The sequence below is a fragment of the Helianthus annuus genome, chromosome 15, assembly GCF_002127325.2.
Source record: "Helianthus annuus cultivar XRQ/B chromosome 15, HanXRQr2.0-SUNRISE, whole genome shotgun sequence".
NCBI lineage: Eukaryota > Viridiplantae > Streptophyta > Magnoliopsida > Asterales > Asteraceae > Helianthus > Helianthus annuus.
In genome coordinates this window covers 2,585,850-2,606,874 of record NC_035447.2, presented here as the reverse complement: position 1 = coordinate 2,606,874, position 21,025 = coordinate 2,585,850, and the positions used below count along the sequence as shown (strand labels likewise).

The window sequence follows — 21,025 nt, the reverse complement described above, 5'->3', positions numbered from 1 at the left end:
AAAGGCCCGAGTTAACGGGACTTAAAATATAACGGGTTATAACTTCCCGAACCTATTAAGTTAACTAGGGATAATTAACCTAGTTATTAGTATGAGGCTAAGTGATAAATAGTGAGTTGTAGCTTCAAATGATCAAAATAAAACATGGGGGGACTAGGGTTGCCTAGTGAAGAAACTTGTTTTAATTAAATCAAGAAATAAAACACAACACACACTAAGAGTGTGTGTGTGTGTGCGTACGACCAGGAGGGGCTCCAAGGAGCCAAACCCTAGCTTGATCAATACCTTCAAATTGGAGGATCAATTCAAGACCAAATCAATGCATGAACGCGTATAAACGATCACCGAGTCAAGAGGATCGAAAGGTATGTCAAATTTTGTAATTTGGTGATACCTTGAGATTTTGATGAACAATCAAAATCGAAAATCTGGAATGAATATTGATGTATATAAGTGTTATTATGATGAAATCTTCGTTAGAAACAAACCCTAGTTGAAAACTTGACGAATTGAGGCCCAAACTAGGGATTTGATAATTACCCTATCATGTGTTAAATAGTTTTGTAGAAATATGGTGAACACTCGAATTAGGGTGCTAAATGGATGAACCTTGATGTTGTGATGCTAGTTCTAGGTGTAGTTCATGTACACTAGACATAGAGGCATGATTTTGATACTAAAACTTGATTAAAATGATGAACATGATTAGAGAAAATATGCTTGTAAATCTCGCCTACAAGGTGTTTGTTAAAATGCCTGAATGAATGTTGAAAAGAGGATCTTATGAAAGAAATGCGTAATTGGCTAATTTGACTAATTACGTGAAATATGGGCTAAAACGGATTATAATAATAGTTTGACACTCTACAAGCTAGGTGGAGGCTTGGGAAAGAAGCGGTCAAACGAATCAAGCACGAGAAGAAAAAGCGTATTCGGGTGCGAGGTAAGTATGGCTTACACTAGTCTTGTGTTTTAGAATATCCTCTTATCGTATTAGTTACGAATAAGATAAATACATAATTGCGGTATGATGTTCCGGCGTGTAGACGCACGGAACAAGTTGGACAAGCATGACAAGAAACCATGTTGATGGTTTAGAAAAGACTTAAAATCAGTAATTCGATTATTTTATGATAAATGGAAAATGAAACGTTGGAATGGTTGCCTTATAGGGTAAACCAAAACAAACAATAAGGGTAAAACGGTAAAATTGGTCACGCGTTGACCATAACTATTGATTTTGAATGGCACCGTATGACGTAAGCTATGATAGGCTAAAAAGCGTTAGGGAACGACCAATAGGTGAAATGACCGCACGGTGTAAACCGGAGCGAGTCGTATAGATGAGTTGGTAATAAATGCCATCTCGTCAACCTAACCGGTCACTTAGACCAAACGGGTCAAAAGGTGAAGATATCACCTCTTGACAATAGCGACTAATGATTATTGTCGAGTTATATTATTTCAGGAGTAAATGTGAAATGGGTATTAGCAACGCCATGGATTAGCGGTTATAAAAGCAAGGTATTAAAAACGGGTTGATATATTGACCCGCGCCAGGTATGTAAAACAGGGTAACACTCATTTAGAATATGTGGTTCAACGAGTGCTAATAGAAGTCAAAATAAACATTTGGTTACTTGATAAGTAAACCAAATGTTTAATATAGTGAACATTGCGTTGGGAAGCTTAATGACTTTTCAAACAAAATCATAAGTTAAAAGAGGGATTTCGGGTCGAATATACTTCCAAAAGCCCTTCATCGTAAATGATTGGCTAAACGGACTAAAACGCCCTTATAAGCTAAATTGGACAAGCTACCTTTAAAGGTAGTTTTGAAACGAGTTTTACGATCAAGTAAGTAATTGAAATAAGTATTAAGTCGCAAAAGATGTAAACCTTTGGTCAAATGACTCTATACGAGTCTCTGTCGTAAATTTAGTAATCCGACGAGAAAAACTCGGATTATTTAGATTTCCCCCTTAAGTCCATCACAAATAAGTTTGTGGTGGAAGATCACTTGATAAGAAATGTTGTATGATAATGCTAGAAATGAATGAGAGCGTTTCATGGTCAAAATATGCATAAACACCCTTAACGGGTCAAAATATGCATAGGAGCGTAAATGGGTTTAAGATACGTAAGGAACCCGCGACTTGAACCTCATATGATAGAAATTATTGAAATTATGATTACCGTGAGAATAAGGATCAAACAAACATGTTTCGTTTTTGATAAAAACATGAATGGGTCAAAATTGCGGCAAATTGGAAAAGCTGGATGCAGAGTCCACCGTAAATTACGGTGCCACCGTAATTTACGGTGGAGATGAAAGTCTTACGATAGCCCCCTACTGGTTTACGGTAGGGGCATGTAAAACCAGTGGCCACCGTAAATTACGGTGCCACCGTAATTTACGGTGGAGGTCAGGTTGAAATTGTTGTTTTGTTATCAATTGTTTCTCGAACCCGTTTAGACACGTTTAAAACCCTGTATGACTAAGCATTTCATGTTTATGAAATGTAGGTACACTATGGGATGCCGGAAGACGATCAAACTGAAGAACCGAACACAATAAAGACTCATGCTTCCGCACATTGCCTCGTTGTAAATTTTAACGACGAACCCAATCACGTTCATAGAATAGCTTATGAATTGTAAAAGTTTTAATTTACTCGGAATTGTCTAAGGATTCATAACACTAAATACATGTCGGTTTTCGTTATTTATACGAAACCTTTAAAATAATAACTAGAGTGTTACACAACCCACGAAACTTCGGGTCGTGTTCGGGTTCTTATGTATGATACGATTTCGGGTTCGGGTTGTGTAAAATTTTCGGGTTCGGGTTGAACCCGCCAACCTGCAAACACGACCTGTTTAGCACCCCTAGTTGTGATCCAATCGCAATACTTATATAGGTTACATTGAGTTCAATCAGATACGTCGAAACACGCGTTTTCATATGCTTAACACATTACCTAACACTTGAACAAATCTATTGGATACTTGCGATGTCCTCGCGCCGCAACGCACGCGGGCCTTATTACTAGCAATTTACTTATAATGATGAAGAGAAGTTTGTTCACCGTTTGTCCAATTGCAAAAAGTTAACATTATACTTTTATATCAAATTAAATACGAAAGACTAACATATAATACTTAACTATAAATCATCATGTGTTTTTGAGTTTAGCTAGCATGCCCAGAATATTCATTTTCATACGGTTACTTTAAGTTTAGTTAGCATGCCAAGAATATTCATTTTCATATAGTTACGATTAACTATAACACGGGTTTTCATTGTCTTTGAACGCATATGGATCATCCATCACATAGAAGGCAAGCGATAATTACTTCACGTTTTGATCAAATCGTAATGCTCATATAGGTTACACTAAGTTCAATTGGATATGTCAAAACACGACTTTTCATAAAGTTAATTAACTTATCACATAACGTATGGACTAATGTGTTACAATTAAACATAAAATTAAGACCACATGCTTAATTTCTCATTAAGATTAACAAAAGTGAAAATGAAGACCATGCTTTTACAACCCGCCCTACAAAAAAAAGTGGTACATCGTTCCACCTAAAATCCCCAAATTGTCAAAACCCTAGAAATTCATATGGTGAGCTCGTAATCAAAATCAAAATCAAGATGTCAGACAACGTGCCTTTCGAGATTCAAGAGGAAATCATCAAACATCTTCCGGTGAAATCACTGATCCGATTCCGATCAGTCTCCAAATCATGGAAATCTCTCATCGATAGCTCCGATTTCATCACTCATTACAGCTCCCAACAGCAACATCTACTTGTGTATAACTATCTCTCTGTTGATCATCCTAATTGCGTTTCAATCGTTGATGACAACACTTTCCCGCAAGACAGAGTCCCCCTCACTCTTCCTCTGTTCGTTAAGATGCTTAGACGTTATAGACAAATAGGTAGTTCTCATGGTCTGTTGTGTTTGTATAACGACAGAAAACTTGTTATTTGGAATCCTTTGATTAGAAAAGCTGTTGTTGTTATTGTGCCTAATGTCGTAGATGATATGATGTTTCAAACCGTGCTCGGGTTTGGGGTTTGTATTGAGTCGAGTGACCCGAAGATTGTCAAGATTAGACATAGTAATAGGTTTACGAATATGGAAAGTGTAAATTACATCCCTTGGCAAGTTGAGATTTTTACGTTAAGCACGGGGGTGTGGAGAAGTCTAAATAGCAGCAATCTCCCTCGTAAATCGATTATTTTAGAAAGTGAAGATGGGGTTTGTGTAGACGGGGTTTATTACTGGCTTGCTACTGATAGGAGTACCGTAGATGCTGAAATTGAAGCTTATAATATGATTATTTCATTTGATATGACAAGCGAAGAATTTGGAGAAGCAAACCTCCTGGATAATTTTGTGTATGAAACTTCTATGTGGGATTTGCACTTATATAATCTAAGGGAGTCTCTTGTTTTGGTTAAAGGTATTGTCGGGATGGTTAATGCAGTTTACAGTGTATGGATGATACAGGATGGTGTACCAAAATCGTTTACAAAATTATTCACTTTTCACTCGCCAGATGCAACAATATTGAAAATACATGAATTTAGGAAGAGTGGTGAACTTGTAATGGAAGTTATAGACGATGATCGGAAAGCGCGATCCCTTGTTGTTTATGAACGTAACTTAAAACACATTAGTAATTTGGGGATATCGCGTGAGACACACAATGTAGGTATTTATGTGCATTCCTACATGGAAACGCTACTTCTGCTTGATCAACCATCGTTAACGATTTTTGGAAACGGGAAACGCGTTTTTAAAAAACTCATATGAAGAGCTAAGAGCAGATGGCTTTTGAGTCATGCAAGCAAGGTATAAAGCAATAGCTTGAAAACAGTTCTTGTGCTTTATTTATGCAACGCTAGATGATATTCAAATTTCAAGATGATTTGGTCTCATAACATACGTCACTGCATGTTTGTTATGTTCATAAAGCACCCCATGTTTCCAAAAACTGAATTTTAGTTATTCTAGTTCTATTACACTTTTCGATTCAACCGTATGCCTTTTGTGTATAACTAGAACAAACCTCATATTTATATGTGTTAGTTGTCGTAAAGTGACTGAATCAATAAATACATAAATGTCATTATGATGATCACACAGGCTACTTGTTTGCAAGATGCTTACATTCTTTACACGAACATGGTGTTACTTCAGCTTATTGAAAATAAAAAAATATATATATTATCATCGATTTAGCTGCCCACTAACAACATCCTTGTCAGGGGCGCAACTTCCTTGGGGCAGGAGCGCCCCCCCCCCCCCCCCCCCCCCCCCCGGCGCGAACTTTTCGACGCGTAGTGTTATGAACAGTACCTTCGTATAGAAATTTTTAGGTATATACGTTTTCGCCCCCACGGAATTGGGAAAAATCAACCCCCAAGCTTCGCCAATGATCCTTGTTGTCACAAACTATGTTCTGATTGCAAGATTCCTGTTTGTTTTTGCTTTTTTTTTTGTGATTATGGTGTGCATTCAGTCTTCTTTTGTCCTAAGTTATGTGATACATTTATGATCCATCTTGTGCTGTCTTCAAGATAAGGTTAGTCTTTTTTTTCTTTTATAAGGAACGCCTTGCGTATGTGATGCACACACATCAGCTTTTGGGATCAAAATGCTTTGGATCGCCAAACGCTTTTAAGTGGCAGGAAAATTCATATATGTTAAAATTTATTGCACAGTACCTAAGATTTCAGGTCATCTAATAATATCTATACCATCATTGTGAATTTGGAATGTTTCTTGCTTTTGAACCTTTCTCTTTGGTCATCACCTGTGAATTTGGAATATTTCTTGGTGTTGGATTCACTGATATCTCTTTTGACATACAATTTTTTTTATATATTTCAGGAATAGAGGTCCGGAAGTAGGGGTGTAAACAAGCCCAGAGGCTCGAGAGGTACTCGTGATCGGCTCGGTTAAAAGCTCGAACGAGCCGAGCCTTAACGAGCCCGAGCCCGAGCTCGAGCCTGAAATAGAGCTCGTTTTGTTATCGAGCCCGAGCTCGAGCCTGAAATACAAAGCTTGTTTAGGCTCGCGAGCCTAAACGAGCCCATACAAAATTTTATTTTTTTTATATATAATATATTAATAATGATGATAACATTGATGAGCCGAGCTCGAGCCGAGCTTTGGCTCGTTTAAGCGATGTTGAAGTGAGCTCGAGCCAAGCTTTTAGCTCGTTTAAGGTTGTTCTCCAAATAGTTCGAGCCGAGTCGAGCCGAACTCGAGCTTTGGGTTTTACTCGCGAGCCGAGCTCGAGCTCAAAGAAGTAGGCTCGAACCGAGCCGAGCTCGAGCTCGAGCTTCAAAAAAATCTAACGAGCCGAGCTCGAGCCTGGTCGAGCTCGGGCTCGGCCCGGCTCGTTTACACCCCTATCCGGAAGTATGTTGCCATCACCAGTAGATCAACACATTGATAATAGCGGTGATCAAGCTTGATGGCTAATGGAGTCTAGTTATGTATTTGGGGAAATTACAACTTTGAGACCTCATTTCGAGATATGTTTGCGATTATCATGTTATGTTTTTTTCGGATAGTTATGTCACATACTTCGTTATTTAATTTTGTGTGATATGTCATGTCTAGTGTTTGGGAATTGAAAATGTTATTTTTATTCTCAAATTAGTATATGTTCATTTATGGTCGTTTGTATTAGTTCACGTTCATTTGTGTTTGTTTACGTTTCGTTTATAGCCCTAGTTACTAGTATCTCTAGTTATTGAATTATTGTTACTAATAAGTGGTTAACTTACGGACACGGTTTGGTAGTAAGGTGCCTCACCTGATCACCTATATAAAAAGGGTGAAATGTTTAAATCTTGCAGATGACTCGTTAAGAGGGGTAGATTAGAATTATGGTTTAAAAAAACCTAGTAAGTGGTGCTATTGAAGAAATATGATACAATCAAGTGTAGTACTGAAGCCTTTAATCTTTTAGGTAGCGTTTGATATGGAGGAATGAGAGGTGGAATGGAATGGACCATTGTAACGGAATGAAAAAAGAGTGTTTGGTTGGTCGATGGAATGGAATCGTCCATTCCAAAATGCATTCCATTCCCTCAAAATCAATCCATCCATCCCTCCTGTTTTTTTTCAATTCCATTCCCTTTTCACCCTTCATTAACAACACTACAACCCACCACCGTTGCTAGCACACACCACCACTGTCACCCACCTCTGCCGCCACCCGCTACCGCCGCTGCCACCACCTACCGCCGCCACCCACCTCCGTCCTTGCCACCGCCGTCGCCGCCACTGCCACCTCTGATCATCGCCACCACCCACCTTCGATCATCGCCGCCACCATTGCCACTGCAACCTCCGATCACCGCCGCCACCGCTATCAACCGCCACCACCCACCGCTACCACCCCCGACCACCCCTGCCACCACCATCGCCACCGCCGCCACCGTCGTCCACCACCGCCGCTACAACTAACACCTAGCACCACGCCCCATCATCGCCCATCACTAACCACCGCCATCTGATTTTATTCCTTCGTCTTTTTTCGCATACTAAACAACAAAAAGTAATTGTCCATTCCATTCACACATGGTAACCAAACAAGACATGGAATGGTAATGATGAATTCCATTACCTCATCCATTCCATTATCTCGTCCATTCCATTCCGCCGTCCATTCAATTACCCCATACCAAACAGACCCTTATTAATTTTTTAAGTGTGCTTTCATTCTATCAAATTGGTATTAAAGCCTTTATTTTTCAATTAAAAAATTTAGTGGCCTTTCATTTTATCAAGAAGAGAGTTTAATCTATTCTATAAAAGTATAAAACACATTATAACATTATCCTACAATAAGTAATTTATTTATAAAAAAATAGTTTTCACATATGTTGTTTTGATGAGGTTCGAAGCCAAATGTAAAGTACATTATATTCTAATATGCTTGCTTTAGTCATTTTAGGCTTTCATTTGGTTATTCTAATGTTGAATCCTTATTTCTGGTTTTGTTTATATAATTTAACTACTAAGCAAATTTCTTTCGAGTTTTATATAATTCCTTTTTAAGACTTTATACAACAATTTAAATCATTGGCCGTTCTTTTCTTCGATCTTGTTGATTGTGTCTTCCATCAACTCAATCTTTAAGGTTTTGGTAACTATTTGCATAGATGGTAAATAATGGCAATAATGATTCATCTAAAAAAGATGTTACATCACTATTACATTCACCTAAATAATTTATCAAAATCTAGGATATTAAAACTTCACATTCTTATGCATACGTTATAGAAGAAGGTATATTAGCCAAACAGAACAAAAAAAGGAGAGTTAATTTTCGTTTTGCTCCCTGTGGTTTGGTCATTTTAACGGTTTTGCTCTAATAGTTTAAAAATAATCATTTTCCTCCCTAATCTTTTGAGTTTGTCGCCAGTTTGCTCTCTAGCTCTAACTCAGTTAAAACGTTCAATTAAAAGTAGGGGTATTTCGGTAGTTTACCCCGGCTCTAACTCAATTAAAACATTTAGGTAAAAGTCGCGGTAGTCGTGGTCGGCAGGTAGTAGTTGCAGCTGGTGGTGGATGGTTGTGGATGGTGGTGGCAGGTAGAAAGAGTGGTTGGAAAGATGGGGATCCGAAAAGAATTACTTATATACATGTAAATCAACAAGTTATAGGTTTATTTAGGTGAAAAGACTTACATGCCCTTGCTTTTATCTATAAAATCACCAAAATATCTTTCTAGTTAATGGATTTTTTGGATAGAGTTAGAGGTGGGGAGTAAAATGACGATAAGTTAGAAAAATCAGGGAGGAAAATGTCTATTTTTAAACTATTGGGGCAAAACCGTAAAAATGACCAAATCACAGAGAGCAAAATGGAAGTTAACTCAAAAAAGAAGGTGGTGTTTGTTTTTTAAGAAAAGTATTTCACAACCTCTTTTGTCTTCCCCACGCAGACCACGCGTAGACGTAAGGGTCTGCAGCGTGTTTGTTTTTTAGAAGACAAATCATTCAAAAAGCTCTGTCTCACCACTTTTTGGTGCAGACATGGACTACCATCTTCTCAACTCTTCTCACCTCTTCACAAAACACACAGAACCCTAACCCCTCCTCCACCTCCCTTCTTCTTCCCTGCCACCGCCATCGCCACCACCTTTCCTCCCACATCGCCGCCGCCACCACCTCTCCTCCCACAACCCCGTCGTGTTGCCGCCACCACCACTCCTCCCCCAAACCTCCCACACCCCCGTCGCGCCGCCGTTCGTCTCCTCCTACCGGCCGCCGCCGCCACCACCTTTCCTCTCCATAGATATCTTGCACCGGACAGTTGGCATAATTGTTATTCAGGCTAGTGGCTGTGCTTGTGGTAGATCCAGCGGCGTCGATGACAACCATGCTCTACCGTAGGCGTAGCGGTATTCTTCCTCAATATACCATTCTTGAGAGGTTGGTTTATCATTGTGTGTTTCTTGATGACAACCCTTTCTTTAATTTTAGGAAAAATTACACTTTTCGTCCTTTATGTTTGTGTCAGGTTGCAATGGATGACCTTTAACTTTAATAATTACAGTCACAGTCCTTTATTTGCAAAACTCATTACACCTTTCGTCCTTTAACACTAACCAGGTTAAAATTTTATGTTAAGTCAGAGCATGTGCACCTCATGTGAGGACATTTATGTCATTTTACCCCTTGTCTATTTCAACTAGCTCTCCCTCTCCAACCAACCACCAAATCCAGCCACCACCAACTGTCACTCACCCACTGCCAAACAATCACTATTCGATTCAAACAAAATCTAAACGAAAACAACAACTACTAGTTCTGATTTGTGTAAACTGAATTATAACATGATTCAAACAAGATGTAACCAGATCAACTATGAAATCATAATACTAAAACAAAATCCAGATGAAAGCTGATGATTTTAACGAGTGAATTGAATTATAACCTGTGGATTGGTGAAATTAGGGCACCCAATACCAACCTACTACCAAGTTTTCATCGCGTATAAATTGCTCTTCGTCACTATCCGGTAACTCAATGAACATCCGAAAGTCCTATTACGATTCTGATGCATAACTGACTTTGAATTAGTATATATACGACTCCTCTGACCCTTCTCCAACTGGTCTCAACTCAATTTACATCCAAATTCTTCTCTACAATTCACCCAAGCTTCGCCGGAAAAGAAATAACACCGGTTAACTTTTCAAATTCGTTCTTGCCGAGCTCTGAGGTAGGCTTATTTATATGCAATTTGTTCTTGTCATCCTACTTGACAAAAGCCCTAACTTAATTTCAAGCAATAACATAACATATACACTTAATTTTGAAATCAGGAAGCTAGGGCTTGTGAAATGTTGAAGAGAGGGTGATGAAGAAGGACGATCTTGAACGTGTTGTTGATGAGGTCATCGGACATTTGTGAAATGTTGAAGAAATTGGCGAAGACTGAGTTAATGGTTGGTGGGTTTTCATGGCTGAGGTTGAGGGCGGCGATGAGGAGGACATATGGTGAAGCGACGACGTTTTGGAGGAGGTTGGAGAACTTGTTGTTGTTGTAGTGGGGGAGGATTAAGGTTTTGAGTTGGGGTTTTGTGAGGGGGTGTGGTTGAGATACAGTGGTGGGTGATGGAGATACGTAGAGAGGGAGAGAAAATGTAAAGGAGAGAGAGAATGTACAGGAGATGAAGATGATAGTTTAGATTTATAAGTTTTTAAATTTTGAGATTCTTTTTTTATATTAAATGACTGTTTTGCCCTCACATAGGTTGTACATGACCTTATTTAACTGAAAGTTTTAACCAGGTTAGGGTCAAAGGACCTAGGGTGTAACATGTTTTGCAAATAAAGGACTGTGACTGTAATTATTAAAGTTAAAGGTCATCCATTGCAACCTGCTACAAACATAAAGGATGAAAAGTGTAATTTTTCCTTATTTTTATTGTTAACTTATTGAGATTCAACATGTTGGGTGTAATTCAGATGCTAAACTTCAATTTTTGTTTTTTGATTTCATGATTTGGGTTCTCTGTTTATGTCACTAGTTTGACAATGGTGGTAATTTTTGTTTATTCATTCAGATGCTAAAGTTCATTTTTTGTTGAATTAGCATCTGGGTTTACTCACTTGTGATTTGATTATATGGGTTTTGATTATGTTAATAAGTTGATTATATGTGTTGAAATTCTGAATTTTGATTATGTTAATAACTTGATTACAGGTGTTTAAATTCTGAATTTTGGTTATGTTATTGTTAATAGCTTGCAGAAGTTATAAAACAAACAGTCTTCTTCTTGCAGACTGTAGAGGTTTGGTCCACATTTTCAGCTACAGATGTCTGCAGATGTGGTCCACAGACTGCAGACGTTTTACCTCTAAAAAAACAAACACCACCTAAGTTAACACTTTGGTGTTTTTAACTATAGCGAATTTTCAAGTTGTGTTCATTAATCTATACTATCTATAATAAGAGATTATGAGCTGATGTAAAACTGCCTATGTGTCAATTTCTAAGGTATGCCACATGTAATCGCTGATGTCATAATTCCTTTTTCAATATTTAGATATGTATAAATCTTTCTAAAATATATAATCAGATTTTATTATTAGTAAATAAGAGATTTCTTTAGGAGGGAAGTTTGAAATTGCATGGGGAGAAGAAATCAGCAATTAATGCACTGTAACAAGTAATCATATCTATTAATTAATAATCTATCTAAAATATATAATCAGTATCTAAATGGGCAAAAGGGCAAACACTGATGATCATCCAAACCACTGGCCAACTCCAAAAGTCACGAACTGATGATTCAAAATCAACCACAGATGATTCAAAATCAAAATTATGGCTCCAAATTCAAAATTCAAAATTATGGCTCCAGATATATAACCTATCATCTTCTTCAATCAATTACCCTCTCTAATCAATTTCTCTCTCAACTCTCTCTCTCTAAAATTCACAGTCTTTTGAAAGATAAATCATTCGATTCACAATAGCAGGCCCCTTTTTTGAAAGATAAATCTTTCTTCTTTGGCAAGAATCTGGAATTATTTCAATTTCTTCTTCATATCGAAATCTTCTGCCCTAACTCTGTCTGCCGTCCTTCAGCCTTACGAAATCTTCATCAAAGGTACAATTCCATCTCTTTGGTAACATTCAATCTTGGTTTTCTTGCCTTTTCTTACTTTTTATTTACTGGAACCATATTAGGGTTTTTAGAGTCATCAGGGCACAGGTAGTTGAATATTACACCGAATCTTGACCCTCATGTACTATTTATTCATCATCTTTACCATCGATTTGAATATTATTGTATTTGTATGACCTGTTGTTAATCGTTACCTGACCCTCGATGTGTAGATTATGAGCCCATAAACAAACATATATCATTAATAACCTAGGGGATAAAAAGCATTTATGTTTGGCAGAGTATTATGAGCTAATTTCACTAGGTTAAAAAGCATTTATGTTTGGCAGAGTTTTATGAGCTGATATTTGTGCAGTATAATCTTATACAGAGTTAAAAAATATGAGAAGAAAGAGTTTCAGTATGTATCTGTGGTAGAAGAAGAAAGAGTTTCAGGTATGAGAACCAACTTAAGAGTTATTAGTTATTAGTTATTATAAAGGAAGATATGTTCTTGCTTATAAAGGTGAAGTAGAATTGATGACAACGTTATCGGAGAAAGGTCTGGTGGCAAGAAGAAAGACTTTCAGGTATGATTTTCAGTTTTATATATAGATATATAGATCATTATAGTGTCGGTGTATAACGTTTCAATATGCTAAGCGTAATGGTTATTAACGTTTTGGTTGAATTTTATAGGCGTAGAGCGGAAACTGCTGGAGAGGTGGAGGCTTGCAAGCGATGTAACTGTAAGAAATCCAAGTTTTTGAGGCTGTATGTAACTTTGTTGAAGAAGCAACCAGTGAGAGTGTTTTGGTGGAAAACTTGGAGGGGTTGGTGACGTTGTCGAGGTTGTCAGGAAATGCAAAGTGATAGCATTTCCTGACAACCCTCGACAATGTCACCGACCTCCTAATCTGAGGTTTGAAACCATTGTTGGGTTAAAACAGTGGTTGGAACCACTGTTTGGATGTGTGTTGAAAGTGTGGAAGCGAAGGGTAATAAAGTGGTTTTGTGATTTGGTGGTTTCATATCAAGTGGTTTTGTATAGGCTTCTCTGTAGTTTGTTTGTTGTTTTTGTTCTATTTGGGGTGTATTTGTTCTTATGTTATGGCTAATATAGCAGTTATCAGATAGAAGCATTAGCTTAGGGAATTAAGGAGAACACTATAGTGTTCTTGGAGACGGGATCAGGCAAGACGTTGATCGCGATTATGCTTTTATGTCACTACGCTTATCTGCTGAAAAAACCCTCCCCGTGTATTGTTGTGTTCTTGGTAGTTGGTACCCACTGTTGTATTGGTCAAACAGGTATGTCGGTTGACTTAGTTGTTGCTTGAACATGTTTTCAACATGTGGTTAAAGCATACTAATGGAGGCTTTGTCTGTCTTATTAGCAAGCGGAGTATGTGAGAAAGCACCTTGATTTGAAAGTGGAGGAGTATTGGGGTGAAAAAGGTGTTGAATTTTGGAATGCTGCTGATTGGAAGAAACAACGATATCAGAATCAGGTATGACAAGTCAACATTTGACTTTTTCACATTGACCGCATACAATCTCATCAGAATTTTGACTAATGATTAAATACGTAAAGTACCCCTGAGGCAGAAAAATGCAGTCTCGAGTAATAAACTTTTATTGTGTTACTCTTTACCTTTGTTGTATCATGTAGTTTTTATTTTTCAATTTAAACTGAACACACGTATATGTTATACATCATTGTTACAGCTATTGGTGATGACCCCTGACATTTTAAGGAATGCATTGAGGCATAGATTCTTAACGTTGGATATTATCAAGGTGTTAATATTTGATGAATGCCACAACGCAAAGAAAAATCATGCGTATGCTATCATCATGAAGGTATATTAATGATCGTAATTTTTAACGTTATTAATTTGTTTTAGTTGAGTTTAAAAATTGAAATAATATTTGTTCAAACCACTGCTTGAAACTACTGTTCGGTTAAAACGGAGGTTTGAAACCATTGTTGGGTTAAAACAGTGGTTGAAACCACTATTTGGATGTGTGTTGAAAGTGTTTGGATGTGTTGAAAGTGTGGAAGCGAAGGGTAATAAAGTGGTTTTGTGATTTGGTGGTTTCATATCAATGTAGTTCTTTCCATTTACGTTTTTTTTCTATTTGTATGTAGTGAAATTGGCTGAATTTATGAAATGTTTTTAGAGCTTTATTGGAAGAACCGAGAAGAGAGGGTTTTTAAACTAAAGTATATGGATGCATCAACACTTCTCCTGGAAATATAAAGGCAGAATGAAATCATACCGGTGGATGGTTAAAAGGAGAAAAATTGCGGATCTCACCTTAGATAGCTGGAACAATTTTGTAAAACTTGGATTTTTATAGGCTTCTGTGTAGTTTGTTTGTTGCTTTTGTTCTATTTGGGGTGTATTTGTTCTTATGTTATGGCTAATATAGCAGTTTTATATTAATTATGCAAAAGAACAATTTCATCAGCATTTCAATATTAAAGTTTTCAAATTAGAAGAAGAGGTACCACGATCTTATTTTTCAATATCATAATATTTTTATTAACCATCGAGATAGTGTTGTTAATGATGTTTTTTTATAGAATGTTAGATGTATTTTGATCTTATCCACTAAAGAAAATCCATTTGTTACACTTAACTAAGAACAAGTTTTGTTTGGGCCAAATAAGACTGCTTTTAATGAAAGTTTGTGCGAATGTCAATTCATCAAATATCTGTTCACATGATAGTTTACATAGACAAAAACTTTTATCATTATGGTTATTAGAATACTAATACATACTGTATTTAACATTATTTTATAAAGATATAGAACTAAAGACCACAATTTAAATGATATATTATAATCTGAATTTGATGCGCCTCTTTTGTACACGCCTCTTTTGTTGGGATTGAACCCTATCAGAGGAACAGATAATAAGAGCCAAAACTGGTTCACATTAGTGGATTCATCATAAAGCAGCTGTTTGCATTAGACTATCCCCTTGAAAGTGGTTATAACATTTGATGGCCCTCATCCATTGTTTATATACTACAACTACTGTCCATTAAGTACTGCTTGTGTACAACAACTGCTGAAGACAAGGTGCTGCTACTTAATCTACTGTCTTAACTCAAGTGCTGCTAAAGAGCAAAGCCCTGCTTGGAATGAAGCAGTGGAATGTAAAAACTACTGACAAATTAATACGATTAAAATATGAAGTATTAAGAAAGTAGCAATTACATACAAAAAAGAAAACTAATCAGACAAGTCTAACTCTAATAACAAGAATCAAGAAACTTTAACTTCAACTCCATGGAGCGCTGAACCTCTCGATGTATCTCATTGATCTTTCTCATGAACTCCAGGTCTCTTTCTCCACATTCTATATTACTCGCAACACACAGGTCACGAACGGAAGTAGTCGGCATCGCCCTCAAGTCCCTCGAAACCTGGTCTCTTGTCAGCAGACCAACTTCCAGACCGTTAAAACACCTCTTCAACTCTTGAAGAGTATACCTATCAGCCAAAACTTGGTCTTCGAGTTGTTTAATAAAACGTTGCTTGAAATCGTCAGATTTTGCAGAAGTATATGACTCCATTTTAGTATATTTATAAGAATTAAGGCAAAATAATAATAGTTGCTCTTCTGTTTCACTGAATGAATCTGTTTTGATGAAAAAACTTTTTATTAGCAATCTATTATCTATATTAAAACAAAACAAACTTATGCCACTTGGCATCTTCTTAAACCACTTAGTGCCACCTGGCATTCTCATGCTCCACAGAGACTGTATTTGAGCGGCAATCCAAGTCTATTCTTCTGTTCTCTTTTCTCTTAGCATCTTATATCAATCACATTAATTGCAGTTTCCATAAATATAATCCACGCCTCCCAATTTCCTTTTCTTCCATCATTCAGGAAACCCTAATTCACGCCTCTCAAATTTTCAAATTGCGATTAAGGGACCGAAACCGACGATCCATCAGTTGATCATCTTCCTCTGCATCGATTTCGTATTGATGGCGATTTTCTTATACATCAGGTATGTGCATCTTTATTATTATTTTTGTTCGATTACTTATCAGTTTGGATTTAGGGTTTCAAGTTCAAATTTTTTGAATATAATGTTTTGATTATAAAAATACGTAGGCCACTTCTTCTGCTCCTCCATCTGTTCCTCCGCCACAAAATTTGGGGGGTTTGCCGTGATTTCCGAACGCCGTCATCGCAATAACAACACCAGACAATCGTTGCTGCGCCATGATTACGGGGTTCGCCGTGATTTCCGATCTCCGTGATTTCCGATCGTCTCGACTCCATAGGTTCCACCCACACAGCAACAACAGCCGTCGCTCGACCACCACCCCCTCCGTAAGATCTCAACCATATGATCTGAATGTGCTTTGAATTATTACTTCAAGAATATAGTTTTTTCTTAATTTTATTAGATCTTTCAACATGATAGTTTTTTCTTAATTTTATTAGATCTGTCAACAATATAGTTTTTTTTCTATTAGATCTTTGTAATTCGAATATAAGTTATAAAATTGGTAGTGGGTTGCTTTCTATATTTTCTGATGATACATTAGGAATAATGGATAAAGTTTGTGAATTTGTGACTACATAATGTAATTTTTGGATAATAGAATGTGATTTTAGATAATGGATACAGTTGAATCAGATTTACAGAAAGATCAAGTTTTTTATGGTTCTTCATTTCAATCTGCTAATACGAATCGGATTCCTTTAACAAGATTTAAGTTTTCCTTGAAAATGCGAAGCTTTACATGATTCCATAAGATATTTACATAACTATACAACTTTCCGTTGTTACTAGATGTGGCCTGGATTGGTAAAAACTGCAAAAGAAGGAGGCGTAGACGTGATTGAAACGTACGTATTTTGGAATGGACATGAACCATCACCAGGCAATGTGAGTGGCATTTCAGGCTTTCTTCAACTTTGACAAAAAGTCAAAATTGCTACTTTCAACTGTCTTCATGTTGACTGATTAATCTTTTTTTGTGTGTTTTCTTGATGTTGTTTTATTAGTACTACTTTGGTGGAAGGTACGATCTACCCAAATTTGTGAAGATAGTTCAGGATGCCGGTATGCTTTTGATTCTTCGGATCGGCCCATTCGTTGCCGCAGAATGGAACTTTGGGTATGCCCATGAGGCCATGACTATTGTTTCTCAATTTAATTTCAATATTGAGTTTTTTATGCTTTAAATATTAAAACTAATATTTCTTTCAAAAATTCCTGATGACTTACCATTAAAACATTCAGCGGTATACCTGTTTGGTTACATTATGTGCCTGGGACTGTCTTCAGAACCGACAACGAACCTTTCAAGGTGAGAAATCGGTTAATGTTTCTTTACCAAAACCCTACCTCTGAATCTGAAGGAATCAAGCAACATCAGGTATGCTAATCTATAATCCGTTGATGATTACATTGTAATGTATGTTAATTTTCTTATGGTCCATATAAGTTCGTATTCTAGGGTTTTGAAACAGTCGCACTAAATCCTCTACAGGTACTGTAAGCAACTGTTGGTATTTAATAAGTTATTTACATAAGAATAACAAACAAATATGAGATATGATAATAGGTTGAAGTTGCAAGGCCCATGGACAAGAAACGGAAAAGGGTTTATGAAGATTCGCAAATCACTCAGTCGCGTGAGATTTTAAATAACTACAAGCCTCAAAATTATGAGTCAGTCATGAGTTCTTTCAATGGCTACCGTGACGACACTGTTCAAAAGGTTTGTTAGATATTGATGTCCTTTTTCAAAAGAATAATATATTTGGTACTTACACTTTGATATTCTTTTCTGCTTATATTTCGGATCCTATAGTTGCTGATCCCCATGAAGCTGCTACCAGTGGCTGTTAGAGACCGGTTACTTGGAGTTTTACGACTCGGTATTGCTACTCGATATGATGTAATGTTATCCCCTGATTTAGTTTTCTGTTTTGTCTTTTTGTTGGAAAATATGCTTGGGGGAGTTGACATTTGGCTTTATAATATTTGTATTTGTTCTTTTGCAGATCGAAGTTGAATCCCTAAACCAACTGGGGTAGCCCAGTTGGCCACCGACACCCACCTCTTCCCAGAGGTACCGGGTTCGAGTCTTGGGAGTGGCATATGTCGCCCAGGGTAAGAACTCGGCAAGGGGAAGTCACCGCGGAGCTAGCTTGGTCGGGTAGCGGCTCCCGGAGTGAGATCACTCCGGCGGTTGGGAGGACCGTGCACTATCCCCCCCCCAAGTTGAATCCCTAGCTAATCTTGCGGAACTACCTGAATCTACAGCCATATTAGTTCTTGATCAGGTTATATTAAGATATCTGTATGTTATATTAGTTCTTGAATCTACAACCAAGTTAAAAAAATCTGCATTGCATATGGACCCGCCGCCTACAGAAAGTAATTGTGTTTGTGACCATGTTTTCAGGAGCATCTGATGATACTAAAAAGGTGCATCGATCAAGGCACTGCTCGCGTAAATCAACAACAGGGTCACCATTTAACAAGACCGTTCGTCGGTCTCATTTCATGACTCACAGTCTAAGGCCTCCTTTACTACTTCTCGTGGGTCCGTGGTATATTAACTTTATTCCTCCATTCCAAACAAATAGTAGTATGTTTGATTTTGACAAATTTAAAATGTAATTTATGCAAAAGATTGATCTGAGAAAGCTAGAGATGGCTGCCTTGCGGAGATATTTGCTACACTTTAATCTTGTGAGTAACATTATGGTACCAAAAAGTGTATATTATGTATGTGTGTATATGTATAGGGGTGTTCATTTCAAAACCAATAATATCTTAGGGTGAAGATGTTGGTGGGTAGTAGGAATGAGTCGGTTTACGTGTTGGCGGAGTGTTGGAGGACTTTAAGCCCGAATTGTTGTCGCACGTGTTTGGATAATACGTCATTGGCGATCGCGAATGTTTGTCGTGGTCTGAGGGTCGTGTGATGAATACGAGGTGTTTTATGAAGTATTCGGATACTCTATTAATAGAGGTAACAATTATGCATGCTACTGAATCAAATTATATAATTGTTTTTTTTTCTTTTATGGTTAATTACAAATGGGTTGGGCTGGATAATCACATTCATATTATGCTCAATTTTTATGAGTAGTTGATGAATTGTATATGATTATAATTCTAAAACTTATATGTGCAGAAGAGGTTGATGCTCTCATGCACTTGCCACAAAAGATAAGAGAGCATCATACGGGAAAAAGTAGACTTTTGGCTAAAGATGGCGAAATCGGCACATCAAGTAACCGTATATGATTATAACCCCAAAAGATGATAAAGATAAATGATTTTGCGTCTGAACTGAAACGCTACCACCTACCAGAGGCAGAGTCACATAGCCGACCCAGACCTGTTTCAACCCGAACCGACCCGGACCATCATTATTGAATTTTAATTACTGAAAGTTCATGTTTTTTCTTAATTTATTCAAACTTACTTTCTGAGTACTTGATTATTGGAGATTAGAGTTGAGTGGCACGAATAACTTATTCACATATAAATGGGTCGATTTATTTCAAGGGGAATAGCTCAAATTTATTTTTTCTAGAGTGGAACTTTAAAGACTCATTTTCAAGCGGGTCCGATTTTGTGATCATATTTAACTCATTTTCTATTTATGAACTTTCTTAAAAGGTTTGGCCTTTAATAAGACATGACCCGTGTCAACTTGAACTGACTCTAGGCTTAGACCATATCGATGACACTTGATCAATGGTGAATATGAGCTGGCAAATAAAGAAAACTAAGACTTGAGCAGTTACAAAGACAGGTATGGCTTTAGTTTTTTGAAGTTAGGGGTGTGTATAACGTTGTCCAAATCGTTAAAACCTAGCTGGACCAAACTAGGACCCGTTATGCATGGTATGTTTCTTGCTTTCTTAGTTCATGGCATGATAAAGATTCCATTTTTAATATTTGTTTCTATTTCGATGAAATGACCCGTTAGGCGATGAGTGAGGTCTAGCATGCAACAACACATGATCTAGCAACTACTTCAAGATATGAGTAATGGTGGCGGTAGGCAGAATCCTTCGGTTTCTGGGCAGAGTCCTGCTAACAGGAATATGGGTCAGGATGGTTTGAGACACGGGATTTCAAAGGCTCACTTTGCACGCTTAGAGGAAATGTTAACTGGTCAGTTATCCACTTTGCACTCTTACATATCCATTTATGTTAAAAAGACAAAAGTGTAAAAGTCATATGTTTCTTTATTTAGGATGAAGGCACGGGGCTCTTTTCAAATGCAAAGAGTTTGGTCTCTCAAAGAATGAAGTGATGAAACATCATCCTATCATAGATGCCAACTCATCAAATTTAGGTGTGTACGTATTGTTTTTAGACATTACCAACAGTTGATTCCAGTGATTAAGGATAATTACATGTTCAATTGATCTTTATGTAGTTGATTTAACCAGTTCTTTGTTGTTCATACTTCATATATTTTCCAATGATGAATATTGAATCCGTACATTCATAGTAATCTGATGTGCACTTTATTTGACTTTAGTTGCATTTAAAGCCTCTAAATTGGTGTATTTACTGTCTAATCAGGTAGCTTTAGGGCAGGTAAAAAGGGTTGGGTCAGATTATTCAGCCCTTTTTTCATTTTGTAGTATCTGTCTGTTCTTGCCTTTAAATATGGCAGTTTGCTTTACTCACTTATTAGTGTTTGCTTACTATTTGTCATCATATGGGCTATCCACTTTGAAGCCTTCTTAGCCAAGGGTCACAACTCACGATTAATAATAGTTAGATAGCTGTTGTAGCTTTGTTCATTCGTTTAATCTTAATGATTTTGGCACAGGTTTAATG

The 21,025-nt window shown here is 37.2% G+C and overlaps 2 protein-coding genes and 2 long non-coding RNA genes across 6 annotated transcripts in view; all 4 read left to right on the top strand.

Annotated features, from left to right (window-relative positions):
- The first annotated feature begins 196 nt into the window (after window positions 1–196).
- LOC110913103 lies at window positions 197–2,710 on the top strand. Its single transcript, XR_002578369.2, has 4 exons — window positions 197–365; window positions 876–943; window positions 1,469–1,560; window positions 2,527–2,710. It is a non-coding gene; the product is annotated as an uncharacterized LOC110913103 (long non-coding RNA).
- Window positions 2,711–3,556: 846 nt separating this feature from the next.
- Window positions 3,557–21,025, top strand: part of LOC110909952 (putative F-box protein At1g47730) — a 28,255-nt gene continuing 10,786 nt past the window's right edge. Inside the window, exons 1-3 of one of the 2 annotated variants that reach the window (XR_004881411.1) lie at window positions 3,557–4,873; window positions 5,915–5,930; window positions 6,449–6,706. Coding sequence is in view for 1 of the 2 variants with exons in the window: in XM_035984077.1 (XP_035839970.1) it covers window positions 3,665–3,815 (151 nt within the window). In the remaining variant the exon portion in view is untranslated. Of the gene's footprint in view, window positions 4,874–5,914; window positions 5,931–6,448; window positions 6,707–21,025 lie in introns of those variants that run through there. The other variant, XM_035984077.1, reaches the window with a different exon arrangement.
- Window positions 16,402–18,065, top strand: LOC110913105 (beta-galactosidase 10-like). 2 transcript variants are annotated; one of them, XR_002578371.2, is made up of 6 exons: window positions 16,402–16,527; window positions 16,994–17,089; window positions 17,209–17,321; window positions 17,447–17,696; window positions 17,772–17,927; window positions 18,021–18,065. XR_002578371.2 is itself a non-coding variant. In XM_035984078.1 (5 exons), the coding sequence occupies exons 1-4, from the start codon at window positions 16,417–16,419 to the stop codon at window positions 17,589–17,591; spliced, it is 465 nt and encodes a 154-aa protein (XP_035839971.1). In that variant the 5' UTR covers window positions 16,402–16,416; the 3' UTR covers window positions 17,592–17,927; window positions 18,021–18,065. The 2 variants fall into 2 exon arrangements, 1 of the variants encoding a protein (XP_035839971.1); XM_035984078.1 differs by having other exon boundaries at window positions 17,447–17,927.
- Window positions 18,697–19,583, top strand: LOC110913107. The gene is made up of 3 exons (XR_002578372.2): window positions 18,697–18,765; window positions 18,848–18,907; window positions 19,356–19,583. It is a non-coding gene; the product is annotated as an uncharacterized LOC110913107 (long non-coding RNA).